This window comes from Gastrolobium bilobum, unplaced genomic scaffold (genome assembly GCF_033153095.1).
Source record: "Gastrolobium bilobum isolate Gb01-03AN ecotype WA unplaced genomic scaffold, APGP_CSIRO_Gbil_v1 utg20487, whole genome shotgun sequence".
Taxonomy (NCBI): domain Eukaryota; kingdom Viridiplantae; phylum Streptophyta; class Magnoliopsida; order Fabales; family Fabaceae; genus Gastrolobium; species Gastrolobium bilobum.
The window spans coordinates 316,754-329,960 of NW_026897768.1; the positions used below are offsets into that span (position 1 = coordinate 316,754).

Below are 13,207 nucleotides of genomic sequence, written 5' to 3' on the forward strand. Positions count from 1 at the left end.
TTCTCCACGGCTCTAATACCAATTTGTAGGATCGCTCAAATACAAAATCAACAAATAAAACAACTATTCAAGAATGTCGTGAGGACTTGTGGAGAAAGAGAACAAACTTCTGTGAAATATTTTACTAAACTTCGTTGCTTCTCAATTCTATGTTTCTCAAACAATATACTAGACTATTTATAGGCTATAGTTTTCCTTTATAAAACTGCAACACTAAATAGCCATAAACCACAATTAAAGCCAAACTTAATAACAAAACATAACGACTGACTCTTAACTTTCAAAACTCCTAAAATTAAATGCTAAACTTATGACTCATAAACTATCCATAACTGACAAATTTAAAACCATTAAAAATTAAACTGACTGTTTAATTAAACCCATTAAAAACTAAACTGACATGTTTATTCTTAACATAAAATTTGTGAAGAATTTAATTTTGAAGCACCGTGATAAAACTTTATTCCAATCAAAACTCAAACCCCCACTAGCAGTAGCACCCCTACCTTAAAGGCTAAAACATGTTATTGTTTTGCAAAGGAAGTTGCACCAAAAAAGAAAGAGAGTTAAAAACAAAACTTGGGCTTAGCCCATTCATGGGTCTGAAATCATAGAGAGAATGTTGATGCCTTGGTTCAAGAAACCTGAAAATAGCAGAACTAACCGCTAACTGCTACAACTATTCACGAACTATCTATCATTCTATGTTTTGGAATGATTCTTAGAACGCTTGAAAATGAATGAGTTTTCCAATTTATAAAGTCAAAACAAAATAAATTTGGTGCTTGCTTATTTCATTGTTGAGTACCTCATTGCACTCTTCTATCTTTCCCTTACAGTTTCTTATGCCAAAAGAAGAAAAGAAAAAAAGAAAAGAAAAAGAAAGAAGAAAAGAGGGTGTGTAGAAGATGGGGTCTGTGAGAAATTGGTTGATATACTGAGAAAATGTTTTTTTTTTTTTTTTTTTTATGTTCAATCTATTGGTCCCAAGCATAAAAGAATTTTAAAATAAAAAAAATAAAAATCGCTGCTTGAAAACCCCTCACAAATCCGATGTTCAGTATCACAGAAAATATAAAGAATTTAAGCATTAAAAGATGGTTTCTTTTTTTTTTAGCAAAAACAAAATATAGATGGAAAGAGATAAAGTTAGTTACCTTTGACTAAGCAGAAAACATGGAAAGAGGGAAGTTGACGATACCCAGAAACAGAATTTGGCGGGACGACTGCTAAGAACTCGGAATTTTTCGCTTAACCATTTTAGGTTTAAACCACCTCATTTTAGGATCAGGATAAATCTTTTAATTTTTCAAAATTTAATTTTCATAATTTTTAGTTGAACAACCAAAATTCAAATAAAGATACTCTATCTCTTCCAGAATCAAGAATATCAAAAAAAGAAAAATAAAAAAAGGAAAAAGTTTATCCAGAAAATTATACCCATTAAATTCACAAATATTTTTCCCGATGAAAAATCACCAAAACAAATATTTTTTCCTCATCATTTTACAAGCTATGACACTTAGGGGTGGTAAACAAATCAGTAAGGCTATGCATGGGTCAGGTCGGGTCAGATTTTTGTCCGACTCGACCTAATTTGGTTTTTATAGGTCAGGTATTTTGACCCGACCCGCTTTAATTTGATCCAAGTTAGGTCTGACTTGGTTTGGATTTTGTTGAACTAGTTCAGAACTGGATCAGATCTGACCTGACTTGGTTTCTGAAGTGGGTCAAATCTGACCTGACCGTTTTTGACTTGGTTTCCTCACAAAATTTCGTCGAAATTTCTACGTTGCAAATGAAAAAAAAATCGTCACAAAATTATTTTTTCATCGGAAAACTTTTTGTTGAAAAGAGACGAAATCTTTTCTCTAATGAAAATTTTACAAAAATAAATTTTCTATCGAAATTTAGTTTCCGTCAAAAGTTTTGACGAAAATGATTTCTTCCATCAAATGTTTTAAACGAAAAAAGAATTCTGTCAAAAATTTTGACGGAATGTTTTTCGTTCAAAATTTCGATGGGAATGTGTTCTGACGATAATTTCGACAGAAGTTGTTTCGAGGGAAATGTTTCATTTGATACTTTCGACGAAATTTAGATTCTCTAAAGAATTTTGACAGAATATTTTTTCCGTCAAAATTTTTTATCGAAATATTTTTTGTTAAAAATTTTTACGAAATTTTTTTACAGAAATGTGTTCCGTTCAAAATTTTGATGGAAATATTTTTTATCAAAAAACTTGACGAAAATATTTAATTGAAAATTTTAAATAGAAATATGTTTCGCTAAAAATTTTGATGAATTTTTTTTTTTGTCAAAAATTTTAACGAAATTTTTTTTGTCGAAAACTTGCACCGAAATTTGTAAAGAATTTTGATGAAATTTTTTTCCGTCAAATGTTTTTGATGGAAATGTGTTTCGTCGAAATTTTCAATGGAAATTGTGTTGAGGGAAATGTTTCATTCGAAACTTTCGACGAAATTTAGATTTTCTAAAGAATTTCGACAGAATATTTTTCCGTCAAAACTTTTTATCGAAATATTTTTGTCAAAAAATATTACGATTTTTTTTTACAGAAATGTGTGAAATTTTTGATGGAAATATTTTTTATCAAAAAACTTGACGAAAATATTTAGTCAAAAATTTTCGATAGAAATGTGTTTCGCTAAAAATTTCGACGAAATTTTTTTTTGTCAAAAAGTTTAACGAAAATATTTTCATCAAAAACTTTCACCGAAATTTGAAATATGCAAAGAATTTTGATGAAATTTTTTTCGGTCAAAAAATTTCGATGGAAATGTGTTTCGTCAAAATTTTTGATGAATATATTTTTTTGTGAAATATTTTATCGAAATTTAGATTCCGTAAAAAAATTTGACAAAAAAAATATTTCGTCAAAGTTTTTTTACAGAAATGGTTTTAGTCACAAATATCGATGAAAATATTTTTTGTCAAAAATTTTTGCGAAAATATTTTGTGGAAATATTTTCCGTAAAAAATTTTGACGTCATTGTTTTACGTTAAAACTTTTCTTTTACTGTAATTGTGATTTTTTTTCATTTTTTTTCGCATAATGGGTATGGGTCAAGTTTTGGATCAATGGGTTAATTATTAAATGAGTCAGGTCTAAATCCTGACCCAAATAAAGTGAGTCTGTATTAAATCCAGTTCAAAAAAAATGGGTATTTATGGGTCAGATCAAGGGCGGGGCAAGTGAACCAATTATTTTGTGCAGCCCTACAAATCAGGACCCTTTACTTAGTATATTAATTTTTATTTTTATTTTATATTTTTGATACTACTTGTAATAGTCTTTTCTCTCTCCTCAATCCATTTCACCCTATTTTATTAGATAAACAGATTTTTTGAATGATTTTGTTCTATATTATGTTGTTTGGATATACATTGAATTTATGAATATTTATGAAATTACTAGTGTTGTTGATTGTATATTCTGTTTCAGTAAATTTTTATTGTCTTATTTTTTTTTAAATATGCTAACAGGTTAAACCAGATTATTATTTTTTTGTAAATAAGACAGGCCACACGCGGATAATTATGTTCATAACAGAGGCTTAGTCAGGCTGACACATTACATTTATACACAGACTTAATCTTTTAAGATCAAAGCTCGACTCGGCTCGGCTCATTAACACCCTAATGAGTAATGACTGGTGAGTGGTGATTGTTGGCTTTGCTACGTTAAAAGTCAACTAAATAAGGAAAAGAAAGAAAGAATGTCTCAATTTCCGCAGCAAGAGACTGGTAGTGGAGTGATGACTCACTGGACTCGGGAGTAGGACACTGCCTTCGAGGACGCCCTCGCCATATTCCCGGATGGCATGCCAGAGCCGGAGCTTTGGGAAAAAGTAGCCGCTCGTGTCCTCAGGAAATCACCGGAGGAGGTGAAGGATCATTATCAGGTGTTGGTCCATGACTTGTTGGAGTTTGAGTCTGGTCGAGTCTTGTTGCCGGCTTACTCCGATGACTTGCTGCCGGTGCATGTGAAGGCCAAACCCATTTATTTTTGGGAAAAGTGTGTGTAATTTTAAATGATGTAAAGTTGTGTCATTTTAAGAAAGAGATAGACAAAGGAGGAGAGAGAGTTGACAAAAAATAAAGGTGTGAGTTCTACCTCTTTGTGAGAGTGAAAAAATATAAGTTGTGTCATTTAAAATGATAAATAATTTTCCCTTTATTTTAAGCCGTTATTATTTGTACTTTTAGCGTGTTTGTGAGTTTGGAGGAAAGCAAGGTAAATGAGGATATTTCTTTCACCTTGGTTAAAAATCATCCTCAAACTCCCAAAATTGAGAGAATTATAATTTCAAGGTTGAGAAAGGTATTTGATGGTTTTACAAAATCTCCTCTTTTCTTTCCCATTTTTGTAAACTCATAAATAAGGGGAAGAGTCCTTCTTTTTCTTTCTCTTCCTCTGTGCTCCTAAGAGCAACTCTTAAACATATCTTGAAGTATATAAAAATGTGTTAGTCCGGTGACTCTTCTTAAAATGGATATATATATATTTTTTTTACATTTTTAATTAAAGTAGAATTATATTGACAATTTTTTTTTTACAAATTTATAAACTACACTATATCTGACGGGTAACACTATATATACTCAAGAGTGTTTTACCAAGTTTGTAAATATAATTTTCCTTCTTAATTATTATTATTAATCATGTGACTGAAAATCACGAGTACCCATTTATTTTTTTGTGATAGGTTATTTCAGGGGCTGCAGATATTTGGTAGGGGAGACTGAAGAAGCATTGCTAGATATTATGTTAAGACAAGAAATCCAAGCAAAGTTGCTAGTCATGCACAAAAATACTTCCTTCATCTCGCTCAAGGTGCCCCTAAGAAGGAAAGGAAAAGAACAAGCATCCATGACATAACCTTAAATGCTGAAATCGTGGTACCTACTCATGATGTTCATATGCTTCAGCAGTCACCAAGATTGCAGCATGTATTGCTTTAAGTCAGATGAATTTCCAAACTCACTTATGCACACCTTTGATATTTCAAGATAATGCCATGCACTAGTTTTTGGAAGAAGATGACAAATTTGTAGTTGCGTGGAGGGGTAATGATATTTTGTAAGAGGTGACGGAGAAAATAACATAACAGCCACCCCTGTTTTTTTAACCAATATTTCATTATGAATTGTTATGAGTCATTTATATAATAATGCACCGCTGTTATTGTTCTTCTCCTTTAACACAAAGACCCTTCTACATATTTGCCTAGAGTCTCACTGGTGAAGCAGAATCAAGGTACTAAAAATTGGTGGTGAAGCACAGAAAGGTGATAGTTCACATACAATTCCGAAGATAATCAAGTCTGCTGAGGAGTTTGGATTCTTTCAGGTTAATACTACTTCTTCTTCTTTTTAATAAATCTATTTTTGGTCAAACAATAAGATTTCCAATGCACTTGTTGAATACTTGAATATTTGTGTATGGTTTTGTCCCTACTGAAACAAGTTATCAATCATGGGATCTCAGTGAATTTAATGAACGACACAATTCCTCAGCTACCTTGATAATCTTCTGAATTGTATGTGAATTATCACCATATTGTGATTGAGTGTTTTCAAGCATTTATTTCAGATGCCAGCTGAGTACAAGCAAAACTTGTGTTCTGATGATCCTTGCAAGACATGTAGGATGTTTACTAGCAGTGTCCACTATGCAACTAAAAAGGTTCATCTTTGGAGGGACAATTTTAGGCACCCATGTCATCCTTTGGAGAAGTGGCACTTGTGGCCTGAAAATCCAACTAGAAATAGGTAAATGAATCATATCTGAGATATTTAAGGCCAATATCAGCACATCTTAGAAACTGTATTAAGCTCTTCCAGCATAAAGTAATCAAATGTATGGTAGATATTGCTCAACTCACTTGGTAAAGATGTCACCAATGTGGGACCACTTTTTGTAAAATGGTAAAATGTTGGAACCAATCAAGTTATTATTCTTATTATTTTTTGAGGTTGGATGTATTTATCACATCTTACTACCATCTCTATTACCGTTAAGTATAATTGGCCTCTTTATTTATCTCGTACTAACACCAACCTCGTTAATGATTTAAGGTGGGATTAAATTAAACATTAACTCTAAACAGGTACATGCGCTCCTGCCAACATAAATTTATGTCTATAGTTTGGCAACTGTAGACATAAATTTATCACAACATAAATTGTTAGGCTTGACATATTGGCAGAAAAGACCCTTCAAGAAATAAATGAAGTTGCTCAGTTTAGTAATATTTTAAAAGCACTATATCACCATTTCATATGCAATTTATGGATGCAAATGGTTTTCAACAACCAAATTATTGATATTATTAATGTTTATAATTAAGCTTGGGATATTTATTAGTATTCACTTGTACAATGAGCTGCATATTCTCAACACTTTCGATCATAATTCTATTTTGAAGTCACGTCTTACATTCCAATCTCGTGGAGTAAAGTTATTGAAGAATTTAATTTTGAAGCACTGTGATAAAACTTTTTTATTCCAGTCAACTCAAACCCCCACTAGAACCCCTACCTAAAAGGCTAAAACATATTGTTTTGCAAGGGAAGTTTCACAGCAAAAAAAAAAAAAAAACAAAGGAGCAAAAACAAAACTTGGGCTTAGTCCATTCAAGGGTCCAAAATCATGGAGAGAATGTTGAAGCCTTGGTTTAAGAAACCATAAAATAGTGTAATCCACAATAAAAAAAAAAAACCATAAAATAGTAGATCTAACGGAACAGTGACCATTTTGCCACTCTTGGCAAAAAAATTTACTAAACTGCCACGCCAACAGTAAATTTTGCCAAAATGCCACGCGGCATATTTCGCTACACTGTGTAGCGAAATATGTTTGCAAGTAATTCACTACACAGTGTAGCGAAATATGCCATGTCAGACTGCATAGTCAACAAAAATGACACGTGTCAAGCAGGCAGAAATACACTACACTGTGTAGCGAATTATGCTTGAATTCTGCCTGCTTGACACGTGTCATTTTTTGCTGACTGTGCATCCTAATATGGCATATTTCGCTACACTGTGTAGCGAATTACTTGCAAACATATTTCGCTACACAGTGTAGCAAAATATGCCGCGTGGCATTTTGACAAAATTTACTGTTGGCGTGGCAGTCTGGTAAATTTTGTTGCCAAGTGTGGCAAAATGGTCACTCTTCCAGATCTAACTGCTAACAGCTGCAACTATTCCTCGGGACTTCATCTTAGATGCAAGGCATTTTATAGAAGAAATATATATTTTTTACAAGAAAAAAAGATTTCTAAGAATATAGTAGAATTTTTTTTTTCTGAGTAAGTTACAAAAAGGTACTTGGTAGGTCCAAAATTTTTCCAAAAATGTTGGTTAATTATATTAATTCCCCACAGTTAAACTTGTTTTGCATACCAAAAAAAAATTATATTAATTCCCTAAGAAAATAAAAATATCATGTATCAGATGGTATTTTCGTTTGAGATTCTGTAGTTAAAACTGAAATAATGGGGAAAAAAGTTTCCCGAAAATATTTTTAGTTTCCTCATACCAAACGTTGGAAATTTTTTTTGCCTCACCCCACTTTCCCAGGATTTCTAAAACAATCTTCGTACCAAACAACCCCTAAGAGAGTTGTCTATCTATCTATCTTGGATTTTGATACTCTCATATGAAAAAGTGACCATATTATTTGATCATAACCACTCATTTAAAAATTATACATTTTTCTCTCTCTTATCTCATTATCAATGAGTGGTTGTGATCAAATAACATGACCACTTTTTTACATGAGAGGATCCAAATCCATCTATTTATATTAGAGAATAGTATAAACCATTAAAAAGTCACCACCCACCAACTTAAGCATGTCACGAGTTCGATACTCATCGTCACCGTCCCCATTTAATTAATACTTAATTAAGTCAGTAAATAATCAATTTAACTCAAGCTTAAATTGGTGGGTGAAGGCTTTTAATGATTTATATTATTCTCTAACATGCCCCCCATACGAGAGCTTACTAATCTTGAAGGGTGGATAATGTACAGGCGCACATATATGTGCTAATAAACTATACAAGACTTAATTAATTATTATTAACTAAATTAAATGGGGTGGTGAGGATCCCATGATACCGAGACTCTAATATCGTATAAAGAATCAATTCAACTCAAAAACTTAAGTTATTGGGTGATGGTCTTTTTCAATTGTTTATATTATTCTCTAACAATATATCATTCTATATTTTGGAATCATTCTATATTTTAATAAAACATTGTAAAAACATTAAAAAATATAATGATAAACCAAAATTTTAAGTACAATGTTCCTCTCATAAATTTGAAATCCTTTTCAAATATATTACATTTAATACGGAATCTCTTTCAGTATACTTAATTTTTTTTCCTGCAAAATATTACAGTACTAGTAAAAAATGATAATACATTAGGGACGAAATTAACGGAAAAAAGAGTAGTCAATGAAATCACATAAAATTGTGTGATAAGTTTGATTTGAGATAAATGAAAATCTATGTTTCAAAATATGAAATGATTACTTATAAAGACACGCACCATGCTTTGCTGCCCGTGTTGCTTAAGCTTAAGGGCCAGTTATTGCCGTTGAATGTTTGCATAAAGCTAGATTAATTGGTTCTAATTTGTTCCTGCGGTCTTTCCGGAGACAGCAAATATCGCAGATATTGAAAGGTGCCACCACGATCAGCACGGCTCCAGATTCAACCTATAACCATGATGTAAGGCAGCTACTGAAGTTCAATGTTTCAGCTTATAACCCACGTGGCGAATGAACTTTACTATTTTTTTTTGGTAACAATGAACTTTACTATTTTAACTTCATGGTCCCCGTCCAAATTAACCTTGTACCTTAAAAATAAGAGTAAAATATTTTTTTTGTACTCAATAAATATTACGGAATTTAATTTAATTTTAAAGGAAAAAAAATTGATCCGTGATCTTTCTGAAATTCAAAATAGATCTATATATGTTGGTCTTTTTGAGAGACTAACATGAGTCTTCTTTGAATTTCAGAGAGACTACGATTTCGAATAATTAAATCTATTTTAAATTTCAGAGGATCACAAATCGACTTTTTTCTTAAGGGATTAAAACGAGCCTTATAATTTTTGTTATAAGTATTCAAAAAATACTTTACTCTAAAAATAATATATAATAAGCTAATCAGACCTGCTCCTAAATTGATCATATGACCGTTGGATCATTAATTTATGGCAAGTAGGATAAATGGTTATTTTATATTTCCAATAATCCATTAAACTATTACCTATAGTGATTCGTTCACCATAACCCTGCAATCTATATTGTCCTCGTGACCTCACCTTCTAGTTGGTTAAGAACAAGGATATGAATATGGCGACATTAATTTATGAATAATTCCAAACAAAACTGCTCGAGGTGACTTTGTGATCCACATACGTTGAACTCTCAAAAGAATCTCCATCAATAGGTCTCAGCAAATTGATAAATTTCCATGTCCATTGAACCTATGGTGAAAATGTGCCACTACATTAGTACTAGCCATGTAGGTGCTTTTGTGTAACAAATATAAATGACAGAGTGGAGCTAAGGTTCTTGCTCAACCACACAATGGAAGAGGACTCAAAGGAGAAGACCAAGGAGGAGTCACCAAAAGAAACTCGATATAGAGGGGTGCGGCGGCGTCCATGGGGAAAGTTTGCCGCCGAGATTCGGGACCCGGCGCGGCACAGTGCCCGTGTGTGGCTGGGGACATTTCTCACGGCGGAGGAGGCTGCAAGAGCTTATGACCGTGCTGCTTTTGAGATGAGAGGTGCTTTAGCCATTCTCAATTTTCCAAATGAGTATACTTTATGCAATGCAGGTTCTACTATGAACTCCTCTTCATCATTAGCACCTTCAGCTTCTTCAATGCCATCATCTTCTTCTTCTTCAATGCTTAACACTGAGCATGGTAAACAAGTTATTGAGTTCGAGTGTTTGGATGACAAATTGTTAGAGGACCTTCTTGATTGTGATGAGAATACCATCAACAAAGACATGCATAAGTATACTTAGGATTTCAATTATACTGTACAATATGGAATTTGAATGTTCACTGTTAGATTAACTTCAAAGCAAACCTAGAGTGAATGTCTTCGTAATTTCTATTGAGGCACCACTTTACTTTAGTTTTAAGGTTTGTAAGATTAATAAAGAATGATATATATGGTACATCTTTTCAGTTTGATGTCACCTAATATACATCACTTTAGACTTTGTTTGGGAGTTGATTTTAGAAGAAAAAGGGAAGGAAGGGTTTTAGTAAGTTCTTCCCTTGTTTGTGAGTTTAAAAAAAGAAAGAAAAAAATTTGGGAATTTTTACTAAATTCTCCAAAACCTTCATTCTTCTTAAAATTAAAGTTCTCCCAATTTGAGGGGTTTGAGGGAGAAAATATTAAAAATTACTTATCTACCCTTAGCATTAAAATGTTAAAACTACATAATTGTAAATCATTTTTAAGTGCGATATTATTATAAAAGTCTCAAATACCAACAAAATTTATTGACGAAAAATATTTCGTCAAAAATAGTGATGAAATTTTTGATAAAAATCATATACGTCAAAAAATTTCCGTCAAAACTAAAGACAAAATTAGAGACGGAACTAGATTTTGCCATAATCACTAACATAAATTTTATACAGAAAAAAAATCGGTCAAAATTACTGATAGAATCTAAATTCCGTCGAAACTTTTAACGAAAATATTTTCGTCCAAAATTTTGACGCAACACATTTCTATCGAAAAGTTTCGACGTAAAACAATTACGTCAAAATTTTTTACGAAAAATATTTCCATAAAAATTTGTGACTAAAAATATTTCTGTAAACAATTTTGACGCAAATTTTTTTTTTGTCAAAATTCTTTACGAAATCTAATTTTTCAAAAATATTTCACAAAAAAACATATTCATCGAAATTTTTGACGAAAAATATTTGCATCAAAAGTTTCAACGAAACACATTTCTATCGAAAATTATTGACGAAAAAAATTTCATCAAAATTCTTAATAAAATTTAAATTCCGCACAAAGTTTTCGACGGAAATATTTTCGTTAAACTCTTTGGCAAAAAAAATTTCTGTCGAAATTTTTACGAAACATATTTCCATCGAAAATTTTCGACGAAAAATATTTCCGTCAAGTTTTTTGATAAAAAAACATTTCCATCAAAATTTTCAACGGAACGCATTTCTGTCAAAAAATTGACAGAAAATATTTTCGTAAAAAATTTTGACGAAAAATTATTCTGTCAAAATCTTTACAGAGTCTAAATTTCGTCGAAAGTTTCGAATGAAACATTTCCCTCAAAATTTCTAATAAAACAATTTCTGTCGAAATTTTCGTTAGAATATATTTCCATCGAAATTTTAAAATTTTTGACAAAATTCTTTTTCGTTTAAAACATTTGATGGAGGAAATCATTTTCGTCAAAACTTGTGATGGAAACTAAATTTCGTCGAAAATTTCGATAGAAAATTTATTTTTGTAAAAATTTTCATCGGTTGAAAATTTTCGTCGCTTTTTGACGAAAAGTATTCTAACGAAAAAAATAATTTTGTAATGAAAATTTAATCGTTTGCAACGTAGAAATTTCATCGAAAATATGATCTTTTTTGGTGTTGTGAAAAGTACATAAATAATTTCTTTTAGAAATGTTAAATTTAATTTAATTTGTAAAGTATAATAATTATATTAATTCTAAGAAAAAAGGTAAAATGGTAAAAATATCTCATTGACCCTCCATTATCCTCTCATTCCATTTTTTTGACTCCCAAACAAGAGAAGGGGATATCCTCCAATATCCTTCCTTTCCTTCCCCTCCCTCCCCCTTGAATCTCCTTCCTTCCATTCCCCTCCAAACTCCCAAACAAAGCCTTAGCGTATATGAGGAATTAATTTTGGAATAGGATCCGTTTACAAATTTTTTTTGCAAATTACACTAAGTACGACCGGTCGTACACTGCATGATTAAAGTATGACCGGTCGTACTTAGTGTAGTTTGTAAACAAAAAAATTTGTAAATATAACCTGTCCCGTTAATTTTTATTAAGAAAGTTATATAAAAAACCATCTTTAAGTAGCATAACTTTATCTTTCTTTTTTATTTTTATTTTTTATAAACCACAAACATCCTCCTGCTCAGCTTCCATGTTGGGGAGGATTATCGTTATCTTTCTTAATTTTATATTAATGAAGTTTATACATATTGTTTAGCCTAATTTATTATAGGATTTAATGTTTATACTTTTATTGTAGAAAAAGTTCCTCTGTCACACTCACATAAAATTGAGTGGGTCCAATTGTAAAGAGAAGAGAAAAAATATCAGTGAAATCCACACATTTTTATGTGTGAATGGTAAAAAAACTTTTCCTACAACAAAAATAAACTTGCATAAGTACTTTTTCAAGCGAGCAAGCCAACGAGCATACAATAACACTCTTCTTTGATTTACCAAAAAAAAAAAAAATAACACTCTTCTTTGTCTTTCTTGGCTTGAACTTGTTTCTTCTAACTTCCTCGATCCATCAATGTTGAGATTTAACATTTTAAAATAATATAACTTGAAGTCAGGATTGTGTCCAAATATTAAAACCCTAAAGTCTTTTGAATTTACTAAAGTACACTATCTGTTTAACCATTTATAACAACATTTTCATATTATTGGCCATGTTAGAATAGTGTGTTTTACACCTATCACAAAGCTCTCACGATGGATAACCTTCTGAAATCAGACATATGGATGCTTAGGGAAAGTGCATATTCACTTAGCCAAGCAAATTAGAGTATCACTGTCGCAACCATACGAAATTTGAAAAAAAAAATGAATAAAAAACTGAAAGCCACGTGCAATGCAAATCTGCAACCTTGTCTTGTATTTTTGTGCATGATGATAAAGCAGAAGAAGGTTAGAACGTAACAATCCAACCATGAAATTAATGAGGTGGAAGGAAAATAATTGAGGCCCAATACTCTAGCAATCTACAGCTCATACCCAATAATTAATAGATTGCTGGCAATGAATTTGAGATAGAAACAAGGTTTGACAAATGGATCACAAATTGGTTTGGGCGTTACAAGCTTTAACCCATATTCCATTTTGTAGTCCAGTAGTTATGGCACCTAACTTTCA

General features: G+C 31.6%; 1 protein-coding gene across 1 annotated transcript; it reads left to right on the forward strand.

The window, feature by feature from the left end:
* Positions 1-9,645: 9,645 nt before the first annotated feature.
* Positions 9,646-10,092, forward strand: LOC133310081 (ethylene-responsive transcription factor ERF098-like). Its single transcript, XM_061510969.1, has one exon. It carries the CDS (start codon positions 9,646-9,648, stop codon positions 10,090-10,092), a length of 447 nt encoding a protein of 148 aa, XP_061366953.1.
* Positions 10,093-13,207: the final 3,115 nt, after the last annotated feature.